Source organism: Lithobates pipiens, unplaced genomic scaffold (genome assembly GCF_037356315.1).
Source record: "Lithobates pipiens isolate NorthernLeopardFrog02 unplaced genomic scaffold, aLitPip1_a1.2 Scaffold_10, whole genome shotgun sequence".
Classification (NCBI taxonomy): Eukaryota; Metazoa; Chordata; class Amphibia; order Anura; family Ranidae; genus Lithobates; species Lithobates pipiens.
The window spans coordinates 218,239,788-218,258,647 of NW_027507686.1; the positions used below are offsets into that span (position 1 = coordinate 218,239,788).

The window sequence follows — 18,860 nt, forward strand, 5'->3', positions numbered from 1 at the left end:
AGTCTACCTGCCAATAGGAAAGGGACACATACCCTCTGGGCAGAACTTAGTATAATTTTATGATCTTTTTGTTTTAGAGGATATTTAAGAAACTAAAAAGATGGTCAAAGGGAGAAGAGCTCAGGGGAGAGCTGAGGGATACCGTGGGGGGGGGGGGGGGAGACACCTGAAGACTCCCAGACAGACTGACCCTCATGCACCATGCATGAATACATATTTTTACATTCACGAAGATCCCTGCTCCTTGGAACTCGGAGGTCATACAAAGTAATTCCTCTGTAAGAGAATCCATGTTGAAAGCCACGGCAGCCATCTTAAAATTCCTGGTAACCAACAATCCACAATAATAGCCATATTTGGAATGGGTAAATATATGTTTATCATCTCTTCTATGTTCTCTTAAATATTGATTTTTTTGAATATTCTATTATTGAAAATCTTTCTCCCAAATCAATAACCGCCTTTTTAGATTTTTCTCTAAATTCTATTTTTCATTATAAATTTCTCTTTTTGCATAGTTACAAATTTTATTGACAAACAAACGTCTAATTTATTTCACATTGTTAACCACTTACTTACCTGCAGTATAGTAACGGTTGGACGTGTGAAATACAGACATTCTGTTTAATTGTCAATTATCAAAAGGTTATTGATTCTACTGAGAAGTGATAATGGTGATGATTAAGTCTAAAGTACGACACTCCCATTTTGTGGGTATTTCCATAATTGTCAAATGATCAAGTAATGCAATCTGTATTTTAATTTCATGTAAATATTTGTGTTTTGTCAACCAATAAATGTAACTATTTTTATGATCACTTGTCTCCGTGAATATGTTTCACATGTATGGACTGTGTCATATAGATTGATTCTGTATCTTAAAAATATCTTCGTTAAAAATTACTTAATAAATATTGTGCGGGAAAATGTCCTTTAAAAAGCACAACAGTGGCATAAGTCGACTAAAATGTACTGGAGATTTAGTCGACTAAATACAACTAAAACTAAAACAATTGCAGAAGACTAAAATGGAACTAAAACTAAAATGCCATTTTAGTCCTAAGATTAAGACTAAAACAAAATTGAAATTTGCTGCCAAAATTAACACTGCCTATTGCTATGGGTAATGCACATTTTCCTATCTCCAAGTTTTGGTGCATAGGACCAACAGGTTTTTCTCTGCCAAATTTAACACCATTTTCAAACAATTATAAAATCCAAAGTCATGGAAGAAAACCTTCTTTATTAAAGACTTTTTTAAGGAATCCAAACTGCATTAGTACATCAAATAGAAAAGGGTCCAAGGCATGTTACCCACATACTGTATATTGTCTTGAATGTTTGTTTAGCAAACTTTATAGTAGCTTGATGGTCTGTACACAGGATCAGTAAGATAATCTGATCATTCGTACACAGCTTTTGAGAGCCGATCATGACAGTTCATCTGATATTATCCAATGGGACAAGCACGAAAATATTTCTTGTACGATACCAGATTGTATGTTTTTAGTTTAATCAGTACAGTTGTCATTCGAAAATACAATACAAATACACTACAACACAATACATCACTTCCAAATTTCAATTCTGTCATATGAAAATTTTCATCCCTTTAGTAAACCCTTTATTCTCTTTATGAGACTAGCATGAAAAATAAAATGGACAATCATTCTTCCGATAATCTCATTATGTGTACCAGGCATAAGGTTTGGTTCACGCCGCTGCGACGGCAAACTCATTCCGACTTTGCCCTGCAACTTCCTTCTGACTTGATCTGACTTGGATGCTATTTGCATCTAAGTTGGACCAAAGTAGCGCAGGAACCTTTTCTAAAGTCAGTGACTCATATAGTATCAGTTAAGACGGCTCTCATAGGGAAACACTGAATTTGACATGCCATGTGACTTGGGGTCTCACAAGTCTGATGCCATGTCCCAGCAGTGTGAACCGAGCCTTAGTGACCATTTCTATGTGCAGGGCCCTCTGTGGTTAGTGCAATTAGGGGATACTTGCCCATCCTGTCAGCCATGTATACATTCTGGAACCAGCCCTGTAATTACAATAGTACGAAATAAAAAACAAAGTCAGTTTATTGAAAAAAAAAAGAATCTGCTATGCCATCTCATTTCCAGAGTTATGGAACACCACCTTCATCTGGGTTTAATGTTTTCAGGAGATGTGAATACTTGCACTTTAGAAAACTCCATTGTCAAGAAAGATTTAAGAGACAGTGGGGTCACTGCAGCAGTTGGTTTGGCAGCTCCCGTCTAGGACAATAGGGTTAGAGGGAACATCCAGCCTCAACATGTAAAATATAATCGTAATAACATTTTCATTACTTTGTTTTCCACTTTTGGACAGTTCAGGAAACATGACATCGTCCTTCATTTCTCTAATTTGGTAGTCTGTTGCATTGAAAAACTGTTTATATACAAGTGAAGGAGAAGGCTCTGCTCAATTTGGAGACATTCTATGCGTACAATCAAGTACCTCTGTCAGTTGTAAGCTCTCTTAATGCTCTAGAGGAGGACCCAATGCTGCAAATGTTCCTCAAATTGAGTACAATACTTGAAATTTTTATCCTTGTTATGCTCACCACTATCCCAACCCTTCTGAACATAGAAAGGGTCTTCACCAACAGTTAATCCCAAGTAAGGATTTAAAGACCTTGAAAACCCACCAAGTCAAAGGGAACCCGTACCAAGCAAAATTTAAAAACCGTTGCCGCTGAGCTCTTGCAATGAAAAAATGCTAGTTTAATTGTCTTTGGCATTCTTTTTTTAGGTCAGTCACCAGTATGTTGAAGCCTCTGACTTGATGTGACAGCCAGGTAACTGCCAGTTTTAGGAGACCATCATATTTTCTTACGAGTTTCCTTTAATGGAAAAAAAGCATTCCTCAGTTTATCCAGGCGTAAGAATACATGTTGTATTTCTCCCAAAGTGCACACTGAGCTGAGCGATAGTCTTTCCCCACAAACAGTGATGTGGACAATAGCGCTGTCCCATTGGAGTACTCTGGCCATTCAGGTGGCATGTTTCCTGTAACAAAAAAATTTAATACATTAAAATCAATCTGTGCCTTCCCGAAACCACTTTTCAGAATGTTCTGATAGCTATTGCATATCCTTTTAACATTTCAAAGCTAGGGAGAACTCCAGGTAAAACAAAGGGTTCAGGTATGCAGCTATCTTGGTTTATTTCTGCATGATCCACTTACTGCACATTTAATACTTTCTAAAACACACTGAAAAGGCATTGAGCTCTGAGTGTGCGAATGTACAGCTTGTTATCATAGTAAAACCAAATCTAACTTGAATAATTAGCTTTTCTCTCAAGGTCTAAGGCTGGATTCACTCCTATGCATTTTTTGTGCAATTTGCAGATTTGCACTACAGATCGTGTTCCATAGGAAACCATGTTAAATTGACTTTAGTGCAAATCTGCAAAATGCAAAAAGCACTAAAACTGCATAGGTGTGAATCCAGCCTAAATTTGTGTTTTTGTGGGTCCTGGAAAACCAATGTAGCGACACCCTCGTACGTCCACTGGCGATTGAGATTTGTCTCCCACCCTGTACAGCCAAGCACATGAATTTCCAGATACACTTCAGTCAAGAAACAGTCCTTATACTTTGTTTTGTTTTTATTAGAGGAATAGAACTTGGATGGGGATAGGGTACATATGAGATGCTCACTTGATTGAAGTTAGGAAATTTAGGGACTGAACTATATACACACTGGTACAGTATATACAATCTCTTCTCTTTTTCCTCCAGCACAAACCTTGCTTGCAGACCATCACTCCCAGGACCAGCTAGCACTGATGTTGAGGCCTGACAATGGCTCAGCCAGGCCCAAAGCACATGCCCTTTGCAGGCACGGACTGCAGGCCCCTATGGTGTAGCAAAATAGTAGGTGTTCTTAGTGCTAGCTATACCACATGTGGCTACTGCTCCCAGCACCACCTCTTCAGGCCCTGCTCGCCCTCCTGGCTACAGCTGCTTCTTTCCACTGCCCATGCCACAACAATCCTCCTGATTGGCTCTGCACCCATCCCAGACTGCTCCATCCCATTCCTCTCAGGCGTACCTCCCAGTCCTCCTGACTGTGTATCACTCACCAGCCCTCTTGGCTGTTCCTTATTCCTCCTGGAGACTTGTATGGCAGTGTTCTCCTGCTGTTTTTTTTTTTTCCTCCCATTGCCTCCTGTCCAGAACACCCAGGGGCGGGCTGGGCTGGGGGGGCAGGGTGGAAATCTCCCCCCAGGCCGTCTAACTTTTAATCAAAACAGCCGCTGTTTGCTGACATTTTTTTTTTTTTTTAGGAAGTCGGCCGCCGATTGGCTGTGTTGCTTCTGCGCTGCATTCTGGGAGTTGTAGTCTGGTGGGTAGAGACTAGAGGGAACTGAGCAGCACAGCAGGTAACTCCAACTCCCGGCAGGGAGACCCATCATTTCACAGGGGGGCCGGCCAGCAACTTCAAGCTATCATTCTCCTACTGGCTGCACTCCTATAACCTCTCTCTCCTTCCAGGACACATCATTTTTTAATGATCATTTTTTGTAATTCTGCTCTTTTCATATAAATCACTGTTTCTCAAATCCAGTCCTCAGGCCCCCCCCCCCCCCCCCCAACAGGTCATGTTTTCAGGATTTCCCTCAGATGAAATGGCTGTGGTAATTGCTAAGGCAGTAAAACTGATCAAATCACCTGTGAAAAATAATGGAAAACCTGAAAACATGACCTGTTGGGGGGGCCTGAGGACTGGATTTGAGAAACACTGCTGTAGCCTCTCAGCTCTCATTCCACACATGTACTTGGGCTGACACCCTTTCCATCCCAGCTTACTTTTACCTAATACAATAGTTCTGTCAGAATCATGCCTCAGTCTAACACATGCAGCCCCTCACTCTCCATTAACTTGTACTACAGAATTTGGGCTTTTTCACAGTGCAGTGACTGGTATTTTTCCACACGGAAAAAAATACCAGTCACTGCCAGAGCACATAGAATACAACTGTTCTCTATGTGCCCCATTTACACTGCAGCACCGTCCAGAGGTGCAGTAAGCTGCAATAAAATACAGTAATTCTAAATTTTATCACAGTGCACTGGATGCCACTGACATAGTTATCAATCAGTCCTTCTCAAACTGACAGAAATGCAGCAGCATTTTTTTCCTTCCAGTGACCCCACAGCACGTCACAAACATTATGGCACTATTACCCCCATTCCCTCTTCCACCTGGGGGGGGGGGGGGGGCGCAGTTTTCTATCTTTGCCTGGGCACTGGATGACCTTGTCCCGGCACTACACAGAGGGATCACCTGCAGAAAAGACTCGGGAATGGTACAGTACATGATGTCCTGCTGGGAGCTGGCCATTCCCTGTGGGTCCTGCTGGAACTAATCATGGCCTGTTGGCAGTGGCGGCTGGTGCTAAAATATTTTGGGGGGGGCAAACTGAAAAAAATGTGAAAAAAAAAAAAAATTATTCGCAGCCACTGTGCCAATCAAATGCTGCCAGTGTGCCAAAATCTGCCAGTGTGACAGTGTGCCGCCCGCTTGCCTTCTGCCCTGCACTTGCCCTGTCTTGTGGGGCAGCAGGTGACAACAACGAGCTGGTCCTTCATGCGTCTCCTGCACTTCTTTTCCTCCCGTCCTCTCCTCCCGTCAGGCGTCCAATAGCGGCGCCTGTTGTTTCAGCCAATCAGGTGACAGGTAACATGACCTGAGCAACCTGATTGGCTGTGAGGCAGGTCAGTGTTAGGAAAGCGATGTCTTCGGTTTTCTAACACACCAATAAGTAATCAGCGAACACACAGCAGTGTGCCCGCTGTTTTCCCTTTTGGAAGCCTATTGGAGCCCATGGCTCTAATCAGGAAGCCTATTTGAGCCTATGGCTCTAATCAGGCATTTCCAAAGAAACTCCGCCGCTGTAATTCATATGCATGGCGCCCAACAAAGGACCAGGCACATGAATAGGGGGCGGCAGCGGCAACCATATATAGATTCATGAAATCTATCTATGTGAGAGAGCGAGTGACAGGGGGGCGGCGCTCCTGCGCCTTTATGGACGCACCACCGCTGCCTGTTGGTCCTACTGGGAGCTGGCTATGGCCAGGGCCCAGCAGGACCCACGGGCTGGGATCTGGCCATGCACCTGTAGGTCCTGCTGGGAGCTTATCATGGCCTGTAGGGCTCTGCTGGCCACTAGCCATGGGTAACCTTGTAATACGAGGTGGGCATAGATAGTGAACTTATTCGGGGTTAAAGTGGGCCACTTGACTGGACTTGCCCCCCAGGCCTAAGGCTGTCAGCCCTCCCCTGAGAACACCTCCATGTGTCTTGAGAGGATCCTGTCCGCACAGGAACCCAGGCCCAAGGTCACCACCCCCCTCCAAACTGGGGTGCTCCTTCAAAGGCCACGACGGCCTAACACTCCAGCTTCCACCCGAGCAACTCCTCCTGACTCTGAGTATTTGAGGGGGCCTGCCCCCTGTCAAACCAAGTTGAGGATTGGTCAGGGCCCTCAGAATACTCCAGGCAACTCCACCTCTCCTCCCCTCCTATTCTTCTAGAAGGTATCGGAACATTTGAGAAGTAGGGGGAAAGTCTTAGTGATGCTGCCTGTGAGTCACCCAGCTCTCCAGGACAAAAACAAACAGGCTTGGCTGCCAACCAAGACTGCATGAATTTACCTACACTACACAAAAACTCTAGCAACACAGCTTGGGGGTGCTACACCAACTTAGCCTTTGCTACAGTCTGATTTGAGCCAGAGGAAGATCCCAGATTCATCAGAGATAATTACGTTGGAGGTGTGACAATGGAGCTTAAAATGTTTATATTAACCATGCAATCCTGGATTCCATCAAGGGAAGTTATATGCTGTTGGGTTATACTGCCACCTATTCCAGGACACTGGCAAACAAAAAAAATCTGTAGGCCTGCCCAGGATAACCCCTCCCCTACCCAACACGTTCTAATTTGTAGCAAGCAGTACCAAGAGCATGATCTTAGAGAGGAGTGGATTCTGTGTCCCTCAATGGACTCCAAGAAAATATGTTTTATGATGAATACAAAAATCCTCTTTTCTTTCTCACCCATTGAGGAACACAGGGAATAATATACTATTGGGACATCCAAAACCCAGATAGCAAGGATAACTTGCCACACATTTGTGGCAGTGTTGAATCATAAGTCTGTTAACTTGTTGCACATTTTCATAGGCAAGTTGTACATTTTTTTTTTTTATTTCAATAGTTTTTTATTGAGTTTACATATGAAAGAACATACAAATACAGCCAAGTAGGATACGAGTAGAGCTAGTATCCGCCAAATAGTAAACAACTAACATGAAAGATTGGAGTAACATAACATAACATAATAATAATAATAAAGCAATAGCAATAATAAGGCAGATGACGGATATATTGAGGCTAGAGTGATAATCAGGAAGAAGGAATCCCGCACTCACCCACTGGCACCTCAATGGGAATTACTAGGAAAGGAAGGAACAGACACAGGGAGGGGATAAGAGAGGGGGAAGTGGGGGGGGGGGGGGAACAGGTCACCATTTGTAACACTAAGAACAGGTATATAGTAAACATCCCAACAGAGTATAAATATGATTATAGTCATAAAGCAAGTTATCAACCTTAGAACTCAATCTTTAACCGAACAGCTGGGGTGGGAGAGCCAGCTACTCCATTTAAGCCTAAACGGCGTGGCTTTAGAATGTATAAAGACTAATGCCGCGTACACACGGGCGGACTGTATGGCCTACTTAGTCCGCCGAAACACATTTCAGCGGACAGTCCGCTCGTGTGTGGGCTTCAGCTGACTTTTTCAGCGTGCAGTCCGGCGTACTAAGTATTTCGGATTTTTCAAAATACTGTCCGTCGTACTCGCATTTCGGCGGACAATCCGCCCGTGTGTATGCCAGTCCGCCGTACTTTTGAAATGAGCGGACTTTTCCCGCCCGGAGAAAAGTCCGCTCATTTCGAGCGGGTATCCAGGTAGGCGGGGCCCGCGAAGGAGACGTCGTTGGCCCCGCCGCCTGGTATGGACTTAAAGGGGAACCCCAACGGCGAAAAAAATCGGCGTGGGGGTCCCCCCCAAGTCCACAACAGACCCTTGTCCGAGCACGCTACCCGGCCGGCCAGGAAAGGGGGGCGAGCGAGCGCCCCTCCTCCTAAACCGTACCAGGCCGCGTGTCCTCAACATGGGGGGGTGCCTTGGGGAAGGGGGGGCCACGCGGCCCCCCCACCCCAAACCACCTTGTCCCCATGTTGATGAGGACAAGGGCCTCTTCCCGACAACCCCGCCGTTGGTTGTCGGGGTCTGCGGGCGGGGGGCTTATCGGAATCCGGGAGCCCCCTTTAATAAGGGGGCCCCCGGATACCGGCCCCCCACCCTATGTGAATGAGTATGAGGTACAATGTACCCCTACCCATTCACCTGTAAAATAAAAGTACAAAAAAAAAACACAACACACGAGATAAAATATTTTATTGCACAGCTCCGGGGGACTTCGGGGGTCTTCTCGCCGGACTCCTCCGCTATCTTCTTGTAGCTCTTTTGCTAGCGGAGGAGTCCGGCTTTCTTCCTCGCCGCTGGCCTCTTCTCCCGACTTCAAGGGTCTTGTCCCCCTCTTCGGTTCTTCTGCCGGGCCACCGCGCCTTCTTATAGCTCTTTTACAGGCGGTGGCCTGGTCTTCTGTCGCCGCCGCCGCCTTCCGTTCTTCTTCTTCTTCTACAGGAGATGTTGCCTCGACGATCTCTCCGGCCGGAATGCCAGGGATGCACTGCGTGGCCACTTATATAGGGACAAGGGGCGGTGTCGCATGGCTTTATGTCACATGGGTTGGTGTCACATGGTGACCCCGCCCCCTTACGATGTCATAGTCCCCATGTGACATCAACCCATGTGACCAACCCATGTGACATAAAGCCATGTGACACCGCCCCTTGTCCCTATATAAGTGGCCGTGCAGTGCATCCCTGGCATTCCGGCCGGAGAGATCGTCGAGGCAACATCTCCTGGAGAAGAAGAAGAACGGAAGGCGGCGGCGACGGCGACAGAAGACCGGGCCACTGCCTGTAAAAGAGCTATAAGAAGGCGCGGTGGCCCGGCAGAAGAACCGAAGAGGGGGACAAGACCCCCGAAGTCGGGAGAAGAGGCCGGCGGCGAAGAGGAAAGCCGGACTCCTCCGCTAGCAAAAGAGCTACAAGAAGATAGCGGAGGAGTCCGGCGAGAAGACCCCCGAAGACGGAAGACCCCCGGAGCTGTGCAATAAAGTATTTTATCTCGTGTGTTGTGTTTTTTTTGTACTTTTATTTTACAGGTGAATGGGTAGGGGTACATTGTACCTCATACTCATTCACACAGGGTGGGGGGGCGGTATCCGGGGGCCCCCTTATTAAAGGGGGCTCCCGGATTCCGATAAGCCCCCCGCCCGCAGACCCCGACAACCAACGGCCAGGGTTGTCGGGAAGAGGCCCTTGTCCTCATCAACATGGGGACAAGGTGCTTTGGGGTGGGGGGGCCGCGCGGCCCCCCTTCCCCAAGGCACCCCCCCATGTTGAGGGCACGCGGCCTGGTACGGTCCTGGCCGGCCGGGTAGCGTGCTCGGACAAGGGTCTGTTGTGGACTGGGGGGGACCCCCACGCCGATTTTTTTCGGCGTTGGGGTTCCCCTTTAAGCCCATACCAGGCGGCGGGGTCAGCGACGTCTCCTTCACGGGCCCCGCCTACCTGGAGACGCGCTCGAAATGAGCGGACTTTTCTCCGCGTGTGTGGGTGAGTCCGTTCATTTCAAAAGTAGGGCGGATAGTATGGCGGACTTAGTACGCCGTATTAGTCCGCTCAAAAAGTGGTGTGTGTGGTCAAGTCCGTTCATTCGAAAGTATGACGGACTGTCCGTCGGATTGTATGACGGACTAAGTAGGCCATACAGTCCGCCCGTGTGTACGCGGCTTAAGAGTTTCTCCATCTCGCACTGATGGTTGAGGGTGAGAACAGCATCAGAGGGAGAAGGAGAACTCTGCGAATTCCATAAACGTGTGATAGTGAGTTTGGCCGCAAGCAATATTTGTGTGAGCACTACTCTAATCTTAGAAGGAAACTCATGTATTGTTAGATGTAATAAGGCTAACTCAGGTGTGGGCTCCACATGGTTATCACAGATATCAGATATCACTGTGAAAACCTTATGCCAGAAGGAGCGGACTGATTTGCACGTCCACAGGATATGCATCCTCTCCAACATAAGGCTGTACGAGTTGTGCAAAATTTACTAAGTTTATAAGGTGTAAGGTACCAGAAGTGAACTACTTTAGAATAATTTTCCCAATGAATGGGACATCTGGAAGAAGTATATGTAGTAGAGAATGCATTCTTCCAATGATCATCAGAATTTTTTTTACCAAGGATGTGTTCCCACTTAGTAATAGTAGATGTTTTGGAAAAGGAATGTTGGGCGTTATAGATGTTGTAAAAGAAAGATATTCCTTTAACAGGGCCACTAGGATTTTGAAGGAGTTTGTTTAGTAGTGAAGGTATTTGCAGGTAAAGAGGTAGAGGTTGCTTCCGTAGAAGAGAGGAAATTTGTAGGTAGGGAAAATAGGCAGAATCAGGGAGTTGAAATCTCGATACCAACTGATCAAACGTACAAAGGGACAAGTTATGATATATATCTCGGAGCAAGGTTATACCTTTGGAGATCCATATTTTCAAATCGAGGCATGGAATAAAGTGGCGGAGGACTGAGAGCGGGAGCAAGTTGTACATTTGCAGAGCACTTGAAGCACAAGTTCTTGTTGAAACCTTTAAAACTTGTTGCAAATTTGCGTGGCAAGTCTCTAGCAAGAGCAAAGTTGCAGTGGTGAGTCTACAGCAAGAGTTCTGCAAGTCTACAGCATGGACAGTTTACCATAATGCCCCCCCCCGTGGTGGGATTATTATTGCACAACATAACTGAACCAGAACCTGCAGCAGACTTGCAGAATATTTGCAAAGAAAGTTGATCTGGAGATATACAATGCCGACTTACTGCCATTGTGTAACAAACTGGTCTGGCAGTCTGGCAAATCTAGCAACAGCAAAGCAAGTAATTTTCAATCTTGCAGCACGATTGCTTGCTATCTGGGATGCAGCCCAACTGAGTCAGCAAATGGCAACAACTGCTAACATGCCCACCAAACAGAAACCGGGATTGCCTGATGGACTAGTGCGCAAAACTGACACTATATGAGGCCAGATGAGGGAACCTGAGAGGACAACCATGGGGAGGACAGGGTGAATCAACCTGATGCTCAATACTAAGAAAAAAGGGTTACTGACCAGAGAGGAATGGATCAACACAGAAGGGGCACTGACCAAAGACCAAGTGAGAAGCTAGATAATATGCCCAATATTAAGGAAATGGGGAAATAAGGAAAGGACAAAAAATAAAATAAAAAATAAAAATAAAAAGGAAAGCGACAAGTTCCTGGAAGAAACAGGTAGTAGATGGGGGACCTAAGAAAAGACCTTGTAAGAGCAAGACCAGCCAAAGTGACTAAAAAGGCACTAAGCCTCGATTCACCTAACCCTATAAGAAAATGAGAACTTGGTACCTCGATAAATTGTCAGGAGAATCACCCCAACACAACCCGTGAAGTGCATGGAAATGGCTTGTCTAGCCAAAAGGACATGATTCTATACCACACACAGCCAGGCAACTAGCATGTTCAACAATGGCAGCCCTCACATTTCAGTATCTCTAAACCATGAATGCTGGGATGCTGCAGTGTATACCCAGTGTGTGCAATATGCTGGTCACTAGCTGTTACATTCTAACAGCTAGTTCTTACAGCAACATCTTACCTTCTAAGATTCTTACCTTCTTTAGCAAAGTGAATGAAGTATTTTCTTATCAGCCTCTGGAAGTCACGATCTGCTTCTGTAGTCTCTCCAAGAGCGTAATCCAGTGTTCCAAAAAATCCCAGGATATCCAGCATATGAAAGGAGAACCAGCTTTCATAGGTGAAGAGGCCATTAACTTTAACTGGCCTAGATGGAGTGTAGGTGACCTGATAGCGGTAGACAGGGCTGGACAATGAAGCTGCAATTACAGGACAATGAATAATCATCAATTACATAGAACAGTTCCTTTTTATTTCCTTGTTCAATCTTTTTTTTATTGAAGTAGACCTTAATACAGACGTTGGTTGAGATGGTCTTTTTTACAATTTGTAGTGGGGATCGCACCCACAGTTAGTACTACGCAAGTCAGAGGTAAACAATTTATAAGATCACAGTAATAACATTTTAATTTACTTCTAACAATTAAGTTACAGAACATTGGCAACAAGGGTGTCACACCCTAATGGACAAGAACAATGAGGGTGATCAGGTACGAATAGGTCTTAAATCTGACAATCCAAAGTAGGTAGGAAGCACTGAGCACCAAATAAAATATACCAAAGAATAGAAGAGAGAAAGTAAACTAGATGAATGTTAAAATAGGAATTGGGAATTTAGAGAAGAGAGCCGGAGGTCAGTGGCACACATCTGGAATGGCTACAGGCCATAGCCCTATAGGCAAGTGGGAAGTTATGGCTTTAGCAAGGTGGAATCAAAGCCAGGAGGTAAGAATTTATCCACCCATGACTACCGCGTCCTCAATTGCTTAGATACTTTGTCGAGGAAGGTCACCTCATTCATGGCCTATGTGATTTGAATTTTTGTTTCTAGTATACAACAGGTCCTGAGAATGTTTCCTTTTTATTTTATTATAATACGTTTCTACTAGTGACTGGGATCTACTTTCCCAAGGGGACATCACATGGGGGTTTTCAATTAAAATGTTCTTTTATGTTCCACTGAGTTCAAAAAAGTAAAAAGCCCAACTGGAGTCACAGAAATACATTATATATGAAGTCTGATAGACATTGTACAAATAACTTCCAATTTTCTAGTTTTACTTCCACTCTCCTGGTAGAGCAGTTGTGCAGGGAGTATAAATATGACCGTGCAGTCCAAGGGGCACCAGATTGTGACCCAGTGTTCTAAGCAACCAGCACCCAGTATTAGACCTGGCCAGATATATCCCCTCTCTTCCTCTGCAATACAAAGCTGTGTGAGGAGACTTTTGATGAGGAGTGGTGGTTACTCAGTTATGCCAGCACATAGCACCACAGTGGAAGGGGCAAGAAGTGGCATCAGTCATAAATCCATGCACAGGTACAGAAGGTAAACATAAGAGAGGTTGGAGACTTTAATTGGGCTTTAAAGCATATCTCCAGTCAAATTTCCTATGTGGATACTGGAGAACGGTTGGCACAGAAAGAGTCCTTTCTGGAGAGGAAAGATGATACGACAGGAAGGTATCATGGTAAAAAAAAAAAAAACATGGACCAAGAATATACTTGCTTTTATTTTTCCCTTTTGTAAAAAAAGATTTAATAGAATTCCCAGAGAGAGGGTTTACATGTACCTGCTGCTTGTTTGGCCAGCTCATTGTTGGGACATGAGGCTCTCAGGTCAGACACCATTGTCATGTAGGTCTTCTCCACACAACGCTCAAGCTGCTGGGTGCAGAACTCTGAGGTGGGATAGAGAGCCAGAGCCTCGTCTGCCAGACTTCCCCCAAATGTGTTCAGACGTACTGGAGAAGAACATTACACAAATCATTATTTTATAAATATGACTGAAGATTCATTAAAAGTTTACAATTCAGTCAGTGGGGGAACCACTCACATTTGACAAACCAGCGGTAATCCTCTTCAGTCCACTTGGACAGATTGGCAAAAAATGGGCTGTGGAGAAAAAGGACATTTATAAGTATACTGGAACATGGGATGCCCCTCCCTTGCGTCTTGGTAGATAGGCAGAGTGAGTTAGAGGGTAGCTTTTTTCTATTATCCTCCAGACGGGAATAGAATTCTGCTCAAAGCTAAAAACGAATGCCTAGCGGTGAACCCCCCCCCCCACCCCAACCCCACTACAAGGGTTAAACGTTTGGTTAACGCTAGGGGTAGAGGAAAAAGCTGTAATACATTCCTTATTCATCACTCCAGCAGGCTTCCACCATGCTGTGCAACTGGTTCCCCCGAAGCATCCTGTCTAATGTGCTCCAGTTAATGATGTCATTATGTGCAATGCAGGACTAGTATTCTTACATTATACATGAGGACAATGAGGTCCCATCCAGAACCCAAAGCAGTGTTTGAGAAGTGGAAGAAAGATTAGCTGAACTTAATTTATTCTATCTTGAGAAGAGGCGATTAAATGGGATATGATCAACATGTACAAATACATAAGTGGTCCATATAGTGAACTTGGTGTTGAGTTATTCACTTTAAGGACATCACAGAGGACAAGGGAGCACTCTTTGTCTAGAAGAAATTAGATTTGATCTCCAAATACAGAAACGCTTCTTCACAGTAAGAGCTGTGAAAATGTGGAATAGACTCCCTCAAGAGCTGATTCTGGCCCAACTCCATCCTCCTCCTACCTATCACAGCGCTCCTTCAGTGTTACCTACAACTCTGTCTCCTCCTCTCCATTGCCCCTTTCTGTGGGGGCCCACTAGGCTCTGTTCTTGGACCCCTTCTCTTTATCTACACCTCCACCCTTGGTCACTTGATAACCCACGGCTTCCAATACCATCTATATGCTGATGATACCCAAATCTGTCTGCTCCTCACCTCACTCCTTCAGTTTCCTCACTTTCATGGACACTTCTGTCTGTCTGAAGGCAGCTGTAGTGCAGGGCAGCCTAGCTGGCTGCAAGAGGAAGTGGATTATCAAGTGTATATAGTCACTTTTCAGCCGATTTGATATGTTTATGTGTAGATATGTTCAGAGCTGTTTGGCCTCTATAATTGTCTCCAACACCATTTTGGAGAAGCCTGTTGTTCTGATAGGACAAGCAAACGTCGGCCATTTTTGGGTTGATATCTCATATAGGAAAGCCCAGCCACGTTGAGAACAGAGCACGTGTGTATAGACAGGGACAGAGATCCGCTTGTGAGGGAGAGTTAGGAGAAAGTAGGGAGAATGTTCCGGCCTGTGAGGGATAGCTCAGGGTTCCTACGGAGTCCTGTATCAGCAATCCTGGTCGGATGAAAGACTCCCCATTGCAGATAATAAATCCGGTATAGGATTGTCAGGGAGGCACAAGTGTATTAGATGCCTATATCCATCTGCTGAAGGCATATCGCTTTTACCGGGTAACGTGTGTGAATATCAGCCTCGTTGCTTGGGTTTATACTGTGTCAGTCAGTGGAAAGTGCCTATAGTGCTGACGAATATAACTACTGCTTAAATCAGAAGTGACTGTGCTGTGTATTTGTGCCTCCATGCTTGGAGTGAAACTATTTATATTACTGCTGTAAATACTCTTTCTACTACCGTCTCTCCAGTAATAAACGTCTCCTGGTTTATAAAGTCAGTACATGTGATTCCCTCGGTGAAGCCGCTACACCCACTTACGTTCCTTTCTGCTTCATAGGAACTACCTGCACCACCATTATGGATGCTGGCTGTGTGGAGCAGCAGAAGGGGAACAGCTACATTTATCCAAGTGAGGTGGTGGGAAGCACAGTGCAGTGAACAGTTCAAAGGGCCTGTGAGAGGCAAAGTCCAGCCCTGCTTCTAAACCGTACAAATAAAAGGTTTTTTTTTCCCTCAATGCATTCTCTACATTAAGGTAACAAAAACCTATGTTCAGAACCCCCCCCCCCACTCCCAAAATATAAATACTTACCTGTGCCCAATCTCATTCCATCATGTCCTCACTGGACATGGAAGCAGCAGTGAGTTCCAGTTCTTGTCAATCAAATCCAGTGAGGAGGAAACAGGGCAGGGCTGGGCCACAGTGTGTGTGTCAAAAGACACACACAGCCTGGCTTGGGATCGAGCCCACACATATGCCACCATAGGAAGTGGATTCCTATGGTGGCACATGGAGAAAAGGATGAGCTGAGAGAGCCGGCGATGGACCCAGAAGAGGAGGATCAGGGAAGCTCTGTGCAAAACCAATGCACAGAGCAAGCAAGTATGACATGTTTGTTATTTTAAAAAAAATGGCTTTACCATCACAGGCACACTGTGACTCCTTCAGCATACCCATTTCAGACTTTCAAAAAGTGTTATTTACATTTTACTTTGTTACGGCTCTTCGTTTAAGGTAGGTTTAAATAATTTTGGCATGTTTGTTCAACAGTTGGTAAGTTTTTTTAGGACACAAATAATCGTGTTCCAAAGAGAAACGATTGTAATAAAACCAAAGCCTGCCAAAAGCAGATCAGTCTAACCACTTCCCACCCAAGGCCATCATATGACATCCTGGACAGGCATCATTCAGATATCTTCTTCTTCAGCTGGTGATTCCCTACACCGTAAGACCAATCATAGCGGCTGATTCCCTCCCGCCGCCCTCCATAATTCTACTGGCTCGCCCGTGCGGTCAGCGAGCCGGAGAAGGTGGCTGAAGTTCACCAAAGAGAATACCGGGGACCAGATGGCCCCCAGAAGTCTCTATGACCTTCGGAGGCCCGAGCGCGATGTTAGAAAGGCTGAAGTCGTTTTTTTTTTTTTTTTTTATCTCAGTCTTTCCAGCCTGGAGGAGAGATCTGGGAACTTAAAGACCCGGATTTCTCCAAAAAGATGGACTTGTCATGCCTTATTTCTGTTTACGTTCCTTGTAATAGGAATAAAAGTGATCCCAAAAAAACACAAAAAAAATGTAAAAGAAAAGTGTAAAAAAATATAAATAAATAAAAAAAAGTAAACAATAATAAAAAAAAAAATATGTAAAGAGCCCCCATCCCCGCATGCTCGCACGCAAAAGCGAACACATATGTAAGTCGCCCCCCACATTTGTAAACAGTGTTCAAACCACACTTGTGAGGTATCGCTTGCAAAAGTAATGCTGCGTAAACAAGGTCGGAATTTCGGCCAACAAATAACCGATGAGAGCTTTTCATCGGAAAATGCAACTGTGTGTATGCTCCATCAGAATTTTGCTGGCCGAATTTCCGCCAGCAAAATATTGAGAGCAGGTTCTCAATTTTTCCAACAGAAAAAAGGTTCTATTGGAAATTTTGCGTGTATGCAATTCCGACGCGCAAAAACTCACGCATGCTCAGATTCAACTACGAGACGTAAGCTATTGGCTACTGAACTTCCTTTTTCTAGTCCCGTCGTATGTGTTGTATGTCACCGCGTTCTTGACGGTCGGAATTTGGTATGACCGTGTGTATGCAAGACAGCTTGAGCAAAATCCCGTAGGAATTCCCTTGGGAAAACCATCAGAGCTTTTTCCGACCAAAATTCCGATCATGTGTACGGGCATTAGAGAGAGAGCAACAATTCTAGCCCAAGACCTCCTCTGTAACTCTAAACTGGTAACCTGTGAAAATGTTTAAAATGTTGCTTATGGTGATTTTTAAGTACCGAAGTTTGGCACCATTTTACAAGTGTGCACAAATTTAAAGCGTGACATGTTGGGTATCTATTTACTCGGCGTAACATCATCATCTTTCACATTATACAAAAAAAATAAAAAATGAGCTAGTGTTTGTTTTTTTTTTTAAATCACAAAACATTTTTTTTCCCAAAAAAACAAGTTTGAAAAATTGCTGCGCAAATACCGTGTGACATAAAAAGTTGCAATGACCGCCATTTTATTCCCTAGGCTCTCTGCTAAAAAAAAAAACATATATATATATATATATATATATATATATATATATATAATGTTTGGGGGGGTTCTGAGTAATTTTCTAGCAAAAAAAATATGATTTTTACATGTAGAAGAGGAGTGCCAGAATAAGCCTGATATGGAAGTGGGTAATGAACCTGTACTTTAACTCTAGCACATCCTTTTACTTCCCACCTTTAGCTGCCTGGAGTGTGGAAAAGTCCCGCTTAGGTTTAAAGTCACATCTTTAAACCTAAGTCTACACAGGGTTAAGAACTTTCTCTTTCTGTTCCCATGTGACAGTACTGGTCCCTAAGAGGCAAATTGCCAAGCACCAGTGCTGTCGCATGTCACCAGGGTGAGAAAAAGGAGTGAGTCCATTAAAATTTACTGTGGTGGCATTAAATGTTCATGTGAATACCAATGAATGGCATTAAACTGAGAAGGTAAACGTGCATACTAACTGCGTGTGTGAACTCTATTGGGGAGGGGGGGGGGGGGTTTAAACATTTTCAATAATGCTTGTATAGAAATTCATCCCTACTATAAAAGGGCCAGTTGGTTGTATCTGTCTCCTAGGCTAAAGGAACCCAAACTTTCCTGGACTTTGTCATTGAATTCAAGAGATAATAATTCTCTTACGCAAACTCAGTTTCTTGCAGGGAGGTACCAATTACATATGGAACGTCACTGTAGCCCTCTTTCTTCTCCTTCCAAACATCCAGTGGGGAAGATGGCACCACATATCCATCCACTACAGGCAACGGGCCAATAAATTTTCCTTTTTGTGGCAAGTCAAGAAGGTCTTCCGCTGCCCATTCTGGGTATTCTTTCCAAGGAATGGACTAGAAGTAACACACGTAACATTATATCAAACAAAAAGCTACCATAACCATTACTATAAAATATACTTTTTATCGAGAGTAAACCCTCCATGTCTATATTTTAGGTGTATGTTGCTTCTGTTATATTGAAAAGGGGAACCTTTTACCTACAAAATAGTAGACCAGGCTAAGGCTGTTCTTTCTTTAGGTGTATAAAACATTATTGGTGATAAAATGTACACTGATGTACACTGTGCAATGACCTAAAAAAAAGCATTGAAAAGTGGTGTGAAATTCACCCCCAACTAAAGTCCATGTGCCATCATATAAAGATTTGTAAACCA

The 18,860-nt window shown here is 44.4% G+C and overlaps 1 protein-coding gene across 2 annotated transcripts in view; it reads right to left on the minus strand.

The window, feature by feature from the left end:
* Positions 1-1,223: 1,223 nt before the first annotated feature.
* The window catches only part of LOC143940138 (para-nitrobenzyl esterase-like), a 53,297-nt gene continuing 35,660 nt past the window's right edge, over positions 1,224-18,860 (minus strand). For both annotated transcript variants that reach the window (XM_077461228.1, XM_077461235.1), the window contains exons 5-9: positions 18,335-18,537; positions 13,744-13,802; positions 13,481-13,651; positions 11,885-12,106; positions 1,224-3,041 (exon numbers count right to left, since the gene is read on the minus strand). In XM_077461228.1, coding sequence (XP_077317354.1) covers positions 2,899-3,041; positions 11,885-12,106; positions 13,481-13,651; positions 13,744-13,802; positions 18,335-18,537 — 798 coding nt within the window. In that variant the 3' untranslated portion in view covers positions 1,224-2,898. The remainder of the gene's footprint in view (positions 3,042-11,884; positions 12,107-13,480; positions 13,652-13,743; positions 13,803-18,334; positions 18,538-18,860) is intronic.